General features: G+C 50.1%; 2 protein-coding genes across 4 annotated transcripts in view; both read left to right on the forward strand.

Annotated features, from left to right (window-relative positions):
• The first annotated feature begins 1776 nt into the window (after nucleotides 1–1776).
• RBM14 (RNA binding motif protein 14) lies at nucleotides 1777–12553 on the forward strand. 3 transcript variants are annotated; one of them, XM_032153564.2, is made up of 3 exons: nucleotides 1777–2235; nucleotides 9444–10905; nucleotides 11679–12553. In XM_032153564.2, exons 1-3 carry the CDS (start codon nucleotides 1899–1901, stop codon nucleotides 11884–11886), a joined length of 2007 nt encoding a protein of 668 aa, XP_032009455.1. In that variant the 5' UTR covers nucleotides 1777–1898; the 3' UTR covers nucleotides 11887–12553. The 3 variants fall into 3 exon arrangements, with proteins under 3 accessions (XP_032009455.1, XP_058294954.1, XP_058294955.1); XM_058438971.1 differs by lacking the exon at nucleotides 1777–2235 and adding an exon at nucleotides 2606–2734; XM_058438972.1 differs by lacking the exon at nucleotides 1777–2235 and adding an exon at nucleotides 2754–3745.
• Nucleotides 2630–14434, forward strand: part of LOC116469059 (RNA-binding protein 4) — a 29050-nt gene continuing 17245 nt past the window's right edge. The window contains exon 1 of the mRNA XM_058438974.1: nucleotides 2630–2734. Coding sequence (XP_058294957.1) covers nucleotides 2714–2734 — 21 coding nt within the window. The 5' untranslated portion in view covers nucleotides 2630–2713. The remainder of the gene's footprint in view (nucleotides 2735–14434) is intronic.

Raw genomic sequence — 14434 nt, forward strand, 5'->3', positions numbered from 1 at the left:
GATCTCGGCTCACTGCAAGCTCCGCCTCCCGGGTTTACGCCATTCTCCTGCCTCAGCCTCCCGAGTAGCTGGGACTACAGGCGCCCGCCACCACGCCCGGCCAATTTTTTTAATGTAAAATAGATTGCATTGACATGGTTAAACTCCCAGGACCCTCCACTCTTTACGGATGGACTAAATGGCTGCTATCGTTGCTTACAAAAAACATCTTGAACTTGATGGAGCTTATGTTGACACTAATTATTTATTTATTTTTACTTATTTTTTGAGACGGAGTCTCGCTCTGTTGCCCAAGCTGGAGTGCAGTGGCGCAATCTCTGTTCACTGCAAGCTCCGCCTCCCGGGTTTACGCCATTCTCCTGCCTCAGCCTCCCGAGTAGCTGGGACTACAGGCGCCCGCCACCACGCCCGGCTAATTTTTTGTATTTTTAGTAGAGACGGGGTTTCACCGTGTTAGCCAGGATAGTCTCGATCTCCTGACCTCGTGATCCGCCCGCCTCGGCCTCCCAAAGTGCTGGGATTACAGGCTTGAGCCACCGCGCCCGGCCTGTTTTACTTATTTCTTGCGTGTCTCTCCCCACCATAAGATCCAAGAAGGTTGGGATTTCTGTCATTTTTTTTTGTTCACTGCTATATTCTTGGTGGTGTCCACATGGTAGGTGCTATTTGTTGACTGAACACGTAGGCAAATATTTCCCTGAGTTTGTCACATATCTATGTTTTTGATGTTGTCTGCCATGCAACAATCTTATTTACATCCTCGAATCTGTTTAAAAAAATTTTTGAGATGGAATCTCACTCTGTCGCCCAGGCTGGAGTGCAGTGGCGTGATCTTGGCTCACTGCAACCTCCGCCTTCCGGGTTCAAGCTATTATCCTGCCTCAGCCTCCCAAGTAGCTGGGATTACAGGCGCGCACCACCACGCCCGGCTAATTTTGTATTTTTAGTAGAGACGGGGTTTCACCATGTTGGCCAGGCTGGTCCTGAACTCCTGACCTCCAGTGATCTGCCTGCCTTTGTCTCCCAAAGTGCTGGAATTACAGGCGTGAGCCACCAGTCCCGGACTAAAATTTTTTTTAATAAGGCTCAACTTTTGCTTCCTGCAGAATTAATTTTCTCGTTTATTAAACTGTTTATTATGAAAATCTTCAAACATACAATAGCGTCATTCCATTATTTCTTGACTGGGAATTCCATCAGGGCAGAGGCCTTTGATTTTTCACCGTCTGCCAGCAGCTCAGCAACCCCAGGGAATGTTTCCAAAGAATGAATTAATGGCACGAGGGCTTCTCCGGGGCCTGCCTCAGGTCCCCTCGCGGTGCCCAGCACAGTCCCGGGAGCCGTTTGCCGACTCAAGGCGCCTGTCCTGGTTTCTCCCGCCAGACTCGGCCTTCCCCCGTACACTCACGCGGCCACCTCCAGGCGCGAGTTTGGACAGGGCTTCCAGAATGGGAGGAGCCCTGACTTTCAATTGAACAAAGTTTTTCCTGGGAGCCCGCCGGTCGCAGCCCCACCCGGGCCAGAGGCCGCCTTACAGACTAGGCCTCTGCCGCCGGCGCCGCTCGCGCGCGTTCTTCTCTCTTCAGCCCTCCCTCTCCCTCCCAACCCCCCTCCCGCCACGGGCCGTGGCGGTTGGTCGTCCCTTTCCCACCCCCTCAGCTAACGAGCGGGCTCTAGGCCCTCTGGGATTGGCTGTGCCTGAGCGCATCTTCCCTCAGCGTTTCTGATTGGTCGCTGGACGCGCGGGATGCGAGTCCCCATTGGCTAGGCCAGGGCGCCTGCGCGGCGGGGTTCTCGGTCGCCAGCCATTCCTGGGGAGGACTGCCGGTCGTTCGGACGTCTAACCTGTCGCTGGAGGAGAGGTCCGGGCTCTCCGAGAAGGCGGCTGCGGCGACAAAATGAAGATATTCGTGGGCAACGTCGACGGGGCGGATACGACTCCGGAGGAGCTGGCAGCTCTCTTTGCGCCCTACGGCACGGTCATGAGCTGCGCCGTCATGAAACAGTTCGCCTTCGTGCACATGCGCGAGAACGCGGGCGCGCTGCGCGCCATCGAAGCCCTGCACGGCCACGAGCTGCGGCCGGGGCGCGCGCTCGTGGTGGAGATGTCGCGCCCAAGGCCTCTTAATACTTGGAAGATTTTCGTGGGCAATGTGTCGGCTGCATGCACGAGCCAGGAACTGCGCAGCCTCTTCGAGCGCCGCGGACGCGTCATCGAGTGTGACGTGGTGAAAGGTAACGCGGAGGCGCGCTCGGGGGCGGGGGCGCGGGCGCGCTCGGGGCACTCTGCCTGTTAGCCACGCCCCTTACCCGGGGGTCGGTCACTGCGCGGTTGGGAGGGGTGGGGAAGTGCGCGGGAGCAGGTCGGAGGTGTTGGGGGCGCGTTGGGTAGAGCCACCCTCCTCCCCTGCGGTCCAGGAACCGTCCACCAAGTAGGAGGAAGCGGCTCTGGGTGGGTGCGGCGGCCACTGCGAGCCAAGCTACGGGGCCGGGGACGCGCCTGAGAGCCTTGCGAGTGTACCGGGGGCGCGCCTTCTCCTGGTCTCCTGGGCCTGGCACCCAGCGGAAATTGGGAAGTGACGGGCACAAGCCGGATCATGAAGCGGGGAAGATTTCTCCACTTCCCCACTTCCTCTCCAGACGTCGGTCAGAGCAAGGGAAGAGGGAAAAGGTGGGGGCTGACGCCCCAAGGCCGCCCTCCTGTTCCCTCCCGATGAATGTGCTCAAGCGGAAGGTAACGGGGCCCTTGGACGTTTCTCGGGCTGGGGTCTTTTAGTCTTGTCTGGCATGGGTCTACTCATGGGCACAGTTACACTTGGGTAAGAGAGGGGCCCCTTCCGAATCACTTTGGCCTTTCAACGTTAGGTAGGTTAGGCGTGGCAGCTCTGTGCTTTCCTCCTCCCTCAAACTTGGGATTTTTCTTTGGGCTCGATTTTACATCTGTCAACTGGAAACCCCAGCTTTTTGCATGTGCAAGAAAGCTTGTTTTATGAAGTCCCCTTCTGCGTGGTCTTTACGTGCCAAGCCAGTGCCCTAGGGCAGTGTCATTCTTTTATAAGCTTGGTGACTTTGCAGGGGGGCATACTCTGGCTGAGGGGGTCCTGGGGAGGAGTCTGTGAGAGGTCTTCATTAAACAGTGGCTAAACACGATTTACTGAATCAGTAGTAGTCATTGCTTGAGTAGTCTAATCCTCAGGGCAGATCCCTATTGCCTTTTCTTCGAGAAAAATGTGTCACCATAATTTAAGCCTGACTAGGGACCCAATTGACTTTTTCATAGCCTGAGTTTTATCCCTTAAGCTCTTTATCTTTTACATTGGCAAGGTTTGGTGGGACAGCCCTTGTGTATGTGGCCAGTCTCTGCTCCACTTGGGAACAGATCAGAGTTAACTTTGCCCTGTCATTTTGGAAGATGCAGCCTGGGAGTATCTGATGCCCTATTCCTGGTGGGTTCATACCTGCTCATACCCTGTGTGATAAGTTTCAGGGATAGGAAGTAAATGTGGGTGCAAGTGCTTATTTATCCCACCAAGATATTTCATTTGCTGTCCTGGAAAGGCACATGTTTGGGGCCATTCCTAGTCCTTTATGTGGGGGAAATATAAAGGGTCATAGTGTCCACTACTAGGAACAAGTCCTTGTTCTGCATTAATACTGCATTCTATTTTCCTCAACTCAGGTTATACAAGTCCACGACTATCCGGAATCGGGCTTTCCTGCTGGGTGCTCTGAGGCAGGCTGTATGGTGCATGGATTTTTGCTTTCGTTTAGAGTAAAAGAGTGGGGGAGGGTCTCAGATTGGGTACTTGTCCAGCAGAAAGATGGGGTATATGAGTCTCATTTGTGAGAGTTTTGTGTTTAATTGACTTACCAAGTTTCTTTTGTGGTTGTTAGGTAGAGTGGCTACTAGATTGAGAGTCTAAAGTCAAACATCTGAAGGGACAGTCTCCCTGGAACTCAAGCTTCTTGCTTGCTTTCAGGTGGTAGAGAAAGTCAAAAATTTGCCTGAATTTGCTTGGGACCCAACACCAAGTGACAATGCGGGTGAAGTGCATAACTGCACATGAATTTTTAGAACTCCTGGCTGACTCCTTGTGAGAGTTAGAGAGAGTTTTGTGCATTTTGTTCCTTTGTAAACATTTGATTAGCAAAAATGCATTGACTTACTCAGGGAGTGGTGGTCAACTATTTGCAGTTATATTGTTGTGTAACAGAGCTCCTGATATACTTCGATGTAAGAGTCTGGGAAAGATTTGAACATCATATCTTCCACTGATGTCTTTTTATCTGTTTGTGATGACGGAAAGTGAGGGTTGAAAGTTGGGAGTGTAGTAGAAGCGACTGGCTCTCCAAAGAGTGTACTCATTTCTTGTGCTGGGAATGGTCATTTGATTGAGTCTCCTTGTGTTGGCTTACAGGGGCTTTGAAAAGCACAGGAGCTTGGTGTTGTACCGGACAACCAGCTCTGTTTTATTTCACAGGAAAAAAAACAACAACATAGTTGCTTGGTTACTCCAGGGGCTTAGATAGGATTTGTAGAACAGAAATGTCAATAGCAACAGTGGATTGTAACCACTCCACAGCTTCCTCCTGTTGGGTGTTCAAAGATGAACAGCTTCCGGAAACATGTACAGACTTGTGGGGAGATCTGAAAGACAAAAGAGGAAAATATCTTCTCTTCATTTTTGTGAGTGACTGTTTCTTCTTCCTATACAGAGCTCTGTAGTTTCAAGTTTAAGATTTTTTCTTTCTTTTCTTTTTTTTTTTTTTTTGAGACGGTGTCTTGCTCAGTCGCCCAGGCTGGAGTGCAGTGGCGCCATCTCAGCTCACTGCAAGCTCTGCCTCCCGGGTTCATGCCATTCTCCTGCCTCAGCCTCCCAAGTAGCTGGGACTACAGGCGCCCGCCACCAAGCCCGGCTAATTTTTCGTATTTTTAGTAGAAACGGGGTTTCACCATGTTAGCCAGGATGGTCTCGATCTCCTGACCTTGTGATCCACCCGCCTCAGCCTCCCAAAGTGCTGGGATTACAGGTGTGAGCCACCGCGCCTAGCCCTCAAGTTTAAGATTTTTAGTCTTAAGATAGGAGAACTTGTTTTTCTGGATTCACTTAACTTTGTTACTGGAGGACTTGTGATGCCACCAGACCATTTGGAGATCTCTGTAAAACATTACTTGATAGTCCCAATGCAGTGATTTCCTTCAGAGTTTCCTTGAATTAGATCTCTGGGCAAGAAGATTCCTGGAATTTTTCAGATCTCTCGTTTTAATGGTCTTAGGAGTACTTGGGTGTTAGGGCATCTTTAATCTAGCTAGATCTGTGCTTTGCTGCTTACTGTGATGGGGCTTATCACTACTGGATGCAGTTGAGTTAGCTGGGCAACCTATTCACACTTTCCCCTCCAATGTCAGGCTTAGAAACTTCCTGATACAATTTGGTTACAATTGTATCAGATGGATTTTTAAATTTTGTATTTATTTTTATATTATTTATATATTTATTATTATTTTTTGAGACAGTCTCGTTCTGTTGCCCAGGCTGGAGTGCAGTGGTGAGATCTTGGCTCACTGCAACCTCCGCCTCCTGGGTTCAAGCAATTCTCCTGCCTCAGCCTCTCAAGTAGCTGGGACTACAGGCCACCACACCTGGCTAATTTTTGAATATTTAGTAGAGACAGGTTTCACTATGTTGGCCAGGCTGGTCTTGAACTCCTGACTTCAGGTGATCTACCTGCCTTGGCCTCCCAAAGTGTTGGGATTACAGGTGTGAGCCACCATGCCTGGCCTGGATTTTTAAATTTTTTGACCAGTTATAAAACTTATTTGGGTAGTCATTTGAATCGTACATGTGGAATCTCAAATTTCAAATTTCACCACTTGGTCTGAATAAAACCCAGCTAAGGAAGGAAGCAGACAATGGGATGTCCAAATGCTCTTGTAAGCCCATGGAAGTTTTTGTCTCATTCTAGTGTCAGGAATTTGTGGATAGAATAATCAGGACTATTAGAATTGTTCCTTAATATTCCCTCAGAATGTCTGGAGGCCCCTCCCCGCAACAAGTGCCTATGAGCTCCAGCAACTCTGCTTCCTTTTCACTTTGGGCCTTTCTGCTTGCCGTCTCCAGGTGGTTTTGCCATTCCCGAGGATTACCTCAGCCTCTGGTTTTATTTTTATTTTTTATTTAAAAAATTTAAAAAATATTTATTCATTCTTTAGGGTCTCGCTTTGTTGCTCAGGCCAGAGTACAGTGGCGTGATTGTGGCTCACTGTAGTCTTGACCTCGTGAGCTCAAGCCATCCTTCCACTTCAGTCTCCCAAAGTATTAGGATTACAGGAGGGAGCCACCATGCCTGGCCCAGCCTCTGCTTTTAAAGGGCTTTTAGGTCACATGCTGGTTTTTTTTTTTTTTTTTTTTAAGCTTACTCTACCCAAAGTGGAGATGAAGGATCATAGGACAACTTTAGTGCCTTATGGCTAGGCCAAAGGAAACACGTAGGTTTTCACAGGTGGTAGATAAGGCTCTGGCCATGGGAGTGTTGAGGACAGAGTTGTGATAATTCATTTTGTTCCTTTTTTTTTTTTTTTTTTTTTGAGACGGAGTTTCTCCGTTTTTGCCCAGGCTGGAGTACGGTGGCACGATCTTGGCTCACTGCAACCTCCGCCTCCCGGGTTAAAGTGATTCTCCTGCCTCAGCCTCTTGGGTAGCTGGGATTACAGGCACATGCCACCACGGCCGGCTAATTTAATATTTTTAGTAAAGATGGCGTTTCACCTTGTTGGTCAGGCTGGTCTTGAATTCCTGACCTCAGGTGGTCCACCTGCCTCGGCCTCCCCAAAGTGCTGGGATTATGGTGTGAGCCACTGCGCCTGGTCTCATTGTGTTCTTTTATCATCTGTGCCAGGTTCTAAGTTTGCATGGCATTGTGTTTTGCTTGAGATAAAAGATAATATTCTATAGGGAAATAAATCTCTGGTTATTTCTAGGTTTGAATAATCATAATTCCTTATTCTGTAGCTGTTCATATCTTACAAGGCACTTTTGTCTTTTCTCTTGTACCTCTTAACTTTGAGGTAGGTAGGATAGATGTGTCAGAGGAAATAAATGGTAAGTTTCTTTTTATTTTTTTTGAGACGGAGTTTTGCACATGTCACCCAGGCTGGAGTGCAGTGGCATGATCTTGGCTCACTGCAACCTCCTCCTCTTTCTTCCGGGTTCAAGTGATTCTCCTCCCTCAGCCTCTGGAGTAGCTGAGATTACAGGTGCCAGCCACCACGCCTGGGTAATTTTTGTATTTTTAGTAGAGACGTGGTTTTACCACGTTGGCCAGGCTGGTCTCGAATTCCTGACCTCAGGTGATCCACCCACCTGGGCTTCCTAAAATGTTGGGATTACATGTGTGAGCCACCGTGCTTGGCCAGTTTTTTTCTTTTCTTCTTTTTCTTTCTTTCTTTCTTTCTTTCTGTTTTTTTTTTTTGAAATGGAGTCTTGCCGTGTCACCCAGACTGGAGTATGGTGGTGCCATTTCGGCTTACTGCAGCCTCCACCTCCCAGGTTCAAGTGATTCTCCTGCCCCAGAGCCTCCCGAGTAGCTGGAATTATAGGTGTGCACCACCACACCTGGCTAATTTTTGTATTTTTAGTAGAGACAGGGTTTCACCATGTTGGTCAGGCTGATCTTGAACTCCTGATCTCAGGTAATCTGCCTGCCTTGGCCTCCCAAAGCCCTGGCATGAGCCCCTGTACCTGCCTCAATGGTAAGTTTCCTAAGATCTTATAATAAGTTAGTGATACCTGGGTCTGGAACTGAGACCATTGAATTCCTAATTAAGGATCCCTTTTGTGCTATGCCACACTTCTGACTTCTACTTATTGATTGTATTTTTTTCCCCATTATCCTGAGTTTTGTGTCATTGTCTTCAAATCCAGGGAAATGACTTGTTCTGTAGGAGCAGCTAGATAAGGCATCCCAGTACGAAAGTTTCTAAAAATGAGGACCCTCGTTTGGAGGTTTTAAGAATGTTTCTTATCTTAGTATTGTCATCTAGGTAGCTCTTTGTTTCTTAAACTGATGTGACAGATAGCATCCTGTTACTTGGATACTATCTAAGAGTAGCCACAGGTTCAGAATGGAGCTAAGCTCAGAGGCTTATTTCCTAGGGGCAGGATTCTCTCCTTCAGATTCTGCCTGTGCTTTATGCTTTGTGAATGTGGACATGAGAATTTCTTTCCATTCCTTCATTTCCTGAAGTTTTCTCCTTCTGTGTGGTAGATAAGTATAACTTTGAGACCAGCATCCTGTCTTCTCCTACCATAGCTTATTCAGATCATAATGAGAGCTGCAGGGGTAACCTGCTTAGCAGAGCCTGTTAGCTGCAGTAATTGCAGCTTCATACCTTATAGGTGAGAAACCAGATCTTTCTGGTAAGCAGTCTGCTCTGTGAACAGAAGCCCAAGGTGTAAGGTATACCTCTGTCCCTTAAAGAGGAAACAGTGGAGGATGCAATGTGGTCTGGGACAGGGGGATTGGGCATGAACTCAGTCAGTAGGCTTAGTTTCTATTCCCATACCTCATTGGCTTACACAGGGTCCATCTTCTCTACTTCTAAGCCTAAATTTTTAGTCATATTACACAGTCCTGCCTTATACCTTGACTTCTCAGGGATAGATTGTGTAGCAAAGGGGCATTGGAAGAGCTGTGATTCTCGTCCTGACTCTAACATACTTTGAGTGGAGCAAGCCATATAAAAACTCTGAGCATGTATGTATGTCCACCTGTTAAATGGAGGTAATGATTCTTTGCCCTGCCTACCTTACAGGATTGTGAGGCCCAAATGAGTTCCTCCTGTACCTGAGAGTGCCTTGAAAACTTGGGAAGTACTGTGAAAAAGTGGAGAGATCATATTGGAATGTTGTGAACTGCTTGCTTGTTGCAGTCTCTCTTGCCTTAATTGGACATGGGCTGAGAGATGGGTCATACCAAAACGTGAATGGTCATTTCCAGTGTTTTGAGAGTTAGGCCTCAAAAGCGAGCTAGGCCTCAAAGCTGTTTGGTGAGCTTGGGTTGAGAACACTGAAGAACTGAGTGATCTAGGAACCTTTCTGCATTTTGTTCTGCCGGTTTGTACTTACAGGAGATGTGAAGATTTTTATCCTGTGTTGCAGTTCATCTTTGCTCCTTCTTGTCTCACCAGGAAGTTGGGTGAGGTGGCAGGGTTTGTAAAGGGGAGAATGGGAAGAAGGCTGTAGGTAAAGATGACTGCTTGGGACAGTCAGAAGCTTTGTTATATGGGAGCTACATTTTATGACATACTCCTGGAGAGGAGGGTTTGGAGGCCTTGGAGGTAGCTGGCAACAGCTGGGTGCTGTTGTGTGTCCAATTTGGGACCCATCAGGTAGCATGCCCTGCCCCCCTAATTGCTAACCCTCTGTCTGCTGCTTTATCAGACTACGCGTTTGTTCACATGGAGAAGGAAGCAGATGCCAAAGCCGCAATCGCGCAGCTCAACGGCAAAGAAGTGAAGGGCAAGCGCATCAACGTGGAACTCTCCACCAAGGGTCAGAAGAAGGGGCCTGGCCTGGCTGTCCAGTCTGGGGACAAGACCAAGAAACCAGGGGCTGGGGATACGGCCTTCCCTGGAACTGGTGGCTTCTCTGCCACCTTCGACTACCAGCAGGCTTTTGGCAACAGCACTGGTGGCTTTGATGGGCAAGCCCGTCAGCCCACACCACCCTTCTTTGGTCGCGACCGCAGCCCTCTGCGCCGTTCACCTCCCCGAGCCTCTTATGTGGCTCCTCTGACGGCCCAGCCAGCTACCTACCGGGCCCAGCCGTCAGTGTCACTGGGAGCTGCCTATAGGGCCCAGCCTTCTGCCTCTTTGGGTGTTGGCTATCGGACTCAGCCCATGACAGCCCAGGCAGCCTCTTACCGCGCTCAGCCCTCTGTCTCCCTTGGGGCACCATACAGGGGCCAGCTGGCTAGTCCTAGCTCCCAGTCTGCAGCTTCTTCACTCGGCCCATATGGTGGAGCCCAGCCCTCAGCCTCGGCCCTTTCCTCCTATGGGGGTCAGGCAGCTGCGGCTTCTTCGCTCAACTCCTATGGGGCTCAGGGTTCCTCCCTTGCCTCCTATGGTAACCAGCCATCCTCTTACAGCGCCCAGGCTGCCTCTTCCTATGGGGTTCGTGCAGCTGCTTCTTCCTACAACACCCAGGGAGCAGCTTCCTCCTTAGGCTCCTACGGGGCTCAGGCAGCCTCCTATGGGGCCCAGTCTGCAGCCTCCTCACTAGCTTATGGAGCCCAGGCGGCTTCATATAATGCCCAGCCCTCGGCCTCTTACAATGCCCAGTCTGCCCCATATGCTGCACAGCAGGCTGCTTCCTACTCTTCCCAACCTGCTGCCTATGTGGCACAGCCAGCCACAGCTGCTGCCTATGCCAGCCAGCCAGCAGCCTACGCCGCACAAGCCACTACCCCAATGGCTGGCTCTTATGGGGCCCAGCCGGTTGTCCAGACCCAGCTGAATAGTTATGGGGCCCAAGCATCAATGGGCCTCTCAGGCTCCTATGGGGCTCAGTCGGCTGCTGCGGCCACTGGCTCCTATGGTGCCGCAGCAGCCTATGGGGCCCAACCTTCTGCCACCCTGGCAGCTCCTTACCGCACTCAGTCATCAGCCTCATTGGCTGCTTCCTATGCTGCCCAGCAGCATCCCCAGGCTGCTGCCTCCTACCGCGGCCAGCCAGGCAATGCCTACGATGGGGCAGGTCAGCCGTCTGCAGCCTACCTGTCCATGTCCCAGGGGGCCGTTGCCAACGCCAACAGCACCCCGCCGCCCTATGAGCGTACCCGCCTCTCCCCACCCCGGGCCAGCTACGACGATCCCTACAAAAAGGCTGTCGCCATGTCGAAAAGGTACTGTATGCCCCCCCGCCTCTGCCCCCAGCTGGGGCTTAGGGCAAGGGGCTGAGGTTGGCAGGGGAGGGAAACTGGAGGCATTGGCCCCTCCCTCGGTCTTCTCTATTTCTGTGGGATGTCCAGAGGCCAAGGGGAGCAGTGTCTATGAACTTTTCTGGTCACCAGGGTTCAGGTGGAGCATAGTGCTCAGCCTGGGGTGGTACCTGCTAGTCAGGCCAGGCACAGTCACCTGTCTAGGCTAGCTCAAGTGTCATTGGAGCTACTGCCTGCAGGACTGTGGCCCATATCCTTTCCCACTGTCTCAAGGATCCTTAAGCCTATTATGTGGTTGTCCTGGCTTTGGCAGGGATGGGGGTTAAAGAGTAGTCCCTTTGGCATTCACTGGCTAAAGGCAAGTTTATGAGGTGCGTCCACTGTGGGAAGTTGGGGACCTTGCTTTCATCCGCCGTTCTGTTGATAAACAACCAAGGTCTTTCTCTGCAGGGCCCAGGGGCGGAGATAGTTTGCTGTGGTGTGGGAATGTAGACCAAAATCCACCTTGGCTAGTTCAGAGGGGAGGACTTCAGTGGAGGGTTTGATTTCCCACTGAGTTGAAGCCAGGCTTGATTTTTTTGGCCTGGATAGGGTGATGAGCCTTCTGACAAAAGGAGACCAATCTCTTGGAGACCAATGTGATCACACCCCCTGTCCCCATTGGCATCTCCCCAATGCCCACCTGGAGTCCTCCCCTCAATTGTCTCATTCACCAACTGTCTTCTTCTCTCGACTAGGTATGGTTCCGACCGGCGTTTAGCCGAGCTCTCTGATTACCGCCGTTTATCAGAGTCGCAGCTTTCGTTCCGCCGCTCGCCGACAAAGTCCTCGCTGGATTACCGTCGCCTGCCCGATGCCCATTCCGATTACGCACGCTATTCGGGCTCCTATAATGATTACCTGCGGGCGGCTCAGATGCACTCTGGCTACCAGCGCCGCATGTAGGGCCATCCTGGGATTGGGCACCACAGGGAGGGAGGGAGAAAAGAGGTGGGTAGGGTTACAGATCCAGGTTATAACTACTCTGGCCCATATCTTTCCTGGTTGCGGTTTTTCATCCCCTCTACCATGTGGGCCTTCCCCAGGAGATGATCCTTTTGAGTGTTCGGCAGTAACCTACTTTGTTCCTTCGCCTCAGCAGCAAATCTTGCTACTGGCTCTAGATCTGCGGTTTCCCCTCTACCCTGCCTCCCGTCTCCCCAGAATGGGAATTTCTTTTATGTTTTTATTTTTTTCCTGGCTCCCTTTTATTTTTGTGCGCGATATTTAAGGTCGTCTGGATGGGGAAGCAACCTGCAGCTGAGGTCGCCGGCGCCTTTTTCTTTTTAGATGGGAAGGAGGCCAGGAAAGGGTTAGCTTAACCATTTCCTATGCGCCAAGCTGTGCCAGCAGTCCAGGGTACCCTGACTGTTCCTCTGTAGACTGTTGAGACTGAGTTCCTGTTGGGACAGTCAGTCGGTATGTATCCAAGTCCCTGCTGATGTTCTAGCTGATGGTGAGCGGCACAGTCCCACTTCCCCATCTCCCCAAGTAGGTGGTGTTAGAAAACGTTAATTTTTTTCCCTTTTGTATGGACTACAAATAAAACTTGGGGCAATTTGCAGTTTGGAAACCTGGTTGTCATTGTCTTGATTGCATTCAGTGTCAAAGGAGCCAATTTGACATCCAGGAAGACCTGATAGCTAAAGGGAAGGCAGTCAGAGAACCCAGGACTGGTGAGGAAAGGGGTTTGAATGTGGGAATTAGAAGGATTGCCCTGTGGCCCAGAAGGATTTAGCTCATCGTCGTCCTGCTAGCCTGCCATCTTTCAGACTTTCCAGGGCAAGTGGCCTGGTCCTCCTCAGCCTTCAACTTGAGTTAGTCACACCAAAATGCAGTAAATAATGCCCATTTTCCTCTGCCTGTGCTTGACCATTTTCACTGACTTTTCTCCAGTTCAGGAATAACCTGTGTTCCAATGGGATGGTTCTGGGGTTTGGCCTCTCAATAAGTGGGGAATGGGCTGCCATGGTATTTACAGGCTAGTAGATCCTTTAGGTAGTAGGCTCGAATGAGTGCTGGGGCTGGGACCCAGAAAGGAACCAGTAGTGGAGTGGGGGTAATGGCATTGCCTGATACTGCCCTATGGTTGGAATAAGGAAGGGCAGAGAAAACTTGAAGCAGGTATGGGGCATTCTGGCCATAGAGCTCGTATTTTGCCTATTGAGCTGTACCATGGAACATCCTCCTGTGTCCTGCCAACCCCTGCCATTATAGTCACCGGAGACTCCTTTCCCTATCCCTATCTGTTAGGGTTTTCAGATGTCCTCTTCGCTGGGTTTATATTTGAAGGTGTAGAATCTGGGAAGGGGTGGAGTGCAAGCATAACCAAATAGGGATGCTAGGGTTGGGTGGGGAATTGAGGACTCTTTCTGTGCTTTTATTGTAGGGCTGGGGATTGAGGATCTGGGCAAAAAAATAAGACATTTCCAACCAGGGACAAAATGGAGACTTGGGCTTAATGATGGATAAATGGAAGACTGGTTGAGTGGGATGATAATGGGAGAACTTACTGATGCTCCTTTGGGAAAAGAGGCTTTAAAGACTCGATTTGGGAGCCTATTGGGGCAAGGCGACTTTGGGGAGGTGTATGTGTCAGTCAAGTGGAGGTCAGGTGGGTTATCCTCTGCCTCCTTCACTGGCTTCATGTGAACTTGCCTGTGACAGAATATCTTGCCCTGGATGTCCTCTTCCCTCTTGCCATTGTGCAAAAGCATTCGATCTTATGACCGTGAGTTCTTATTTGTGGATGCTAACTGGGGTAATCTCAGGGAGTACTGGGGCCATGGCTCTTTCCCTTGCTTCTCTTTCTGCTCACTGCTTTGCTTTCAGGTGCTTAGCTGCTCCTTTTTATTTCTTTGCAGGACTGGGAAAGAATGGGAGGAGGATTTTGATAAGTTTCTTGTTCTCTGCGTGGTGATGGGGTGGTCTGAGGGCCAAGTTAATAAGCCTACCTTTGGTTATTACCCTGGAAAATTGAGGGTTGGTAGTAGGGTTATGGTTGTGGCCTGTGTATTTGCAATTTTTCTTTGTCAGTGTGTCTTTCTGTCATCTTCCTTTTTCTCCAGTGAGGGTTCTGCCACTGTCTCAATCCCTCGGTTCCTGCAAAAAACAGCTAAGTGTGCTCTCAGGGCCAGTGGTGACGTTCTCTGTCGCAGCCCCAGCTCTTGAAAGTGACCAGGCCCAGATGAGCGCTCTGCCTGCTTGTCATCTTTAGGTCCTGCTGCCCCTGCTGCCTCAGCCCTCAGGCTCCTAACTGCTCAAGCCAGAAGGAGCTACAAAGCCAAATCATTTGTCATTTTTCTCTTGCAGATTGTTTTAAAATCTCCCTCCCCTCTTTTATTTTAATTATGTTACCTGTGTTAATCCTATAGCCTGCTTCTTTGCTTTCTGGATTGCTGATTTCAAGTTCTATAACTTGGGGAAAGTTGGGTTGAGTGAATGGGAGGACAGA

The sequence above is a fragment of the Hylobates moloch genome, unplaced genomic scaffold, assembly GCF_009828535.3.
Source record: "Hylobates moloch isolate HMO894 unplaced genomic scaffold, HMol_V3 SCAFFOLD_5, whole genome shotgun sequence".
NCBI classification, from domain to species: domain Eukaryota; kingdom Metazoa; phylum Chordata; class Mammalia; order Primates; family Hylobatidae; genus Hylobates; species Hylobates moloch.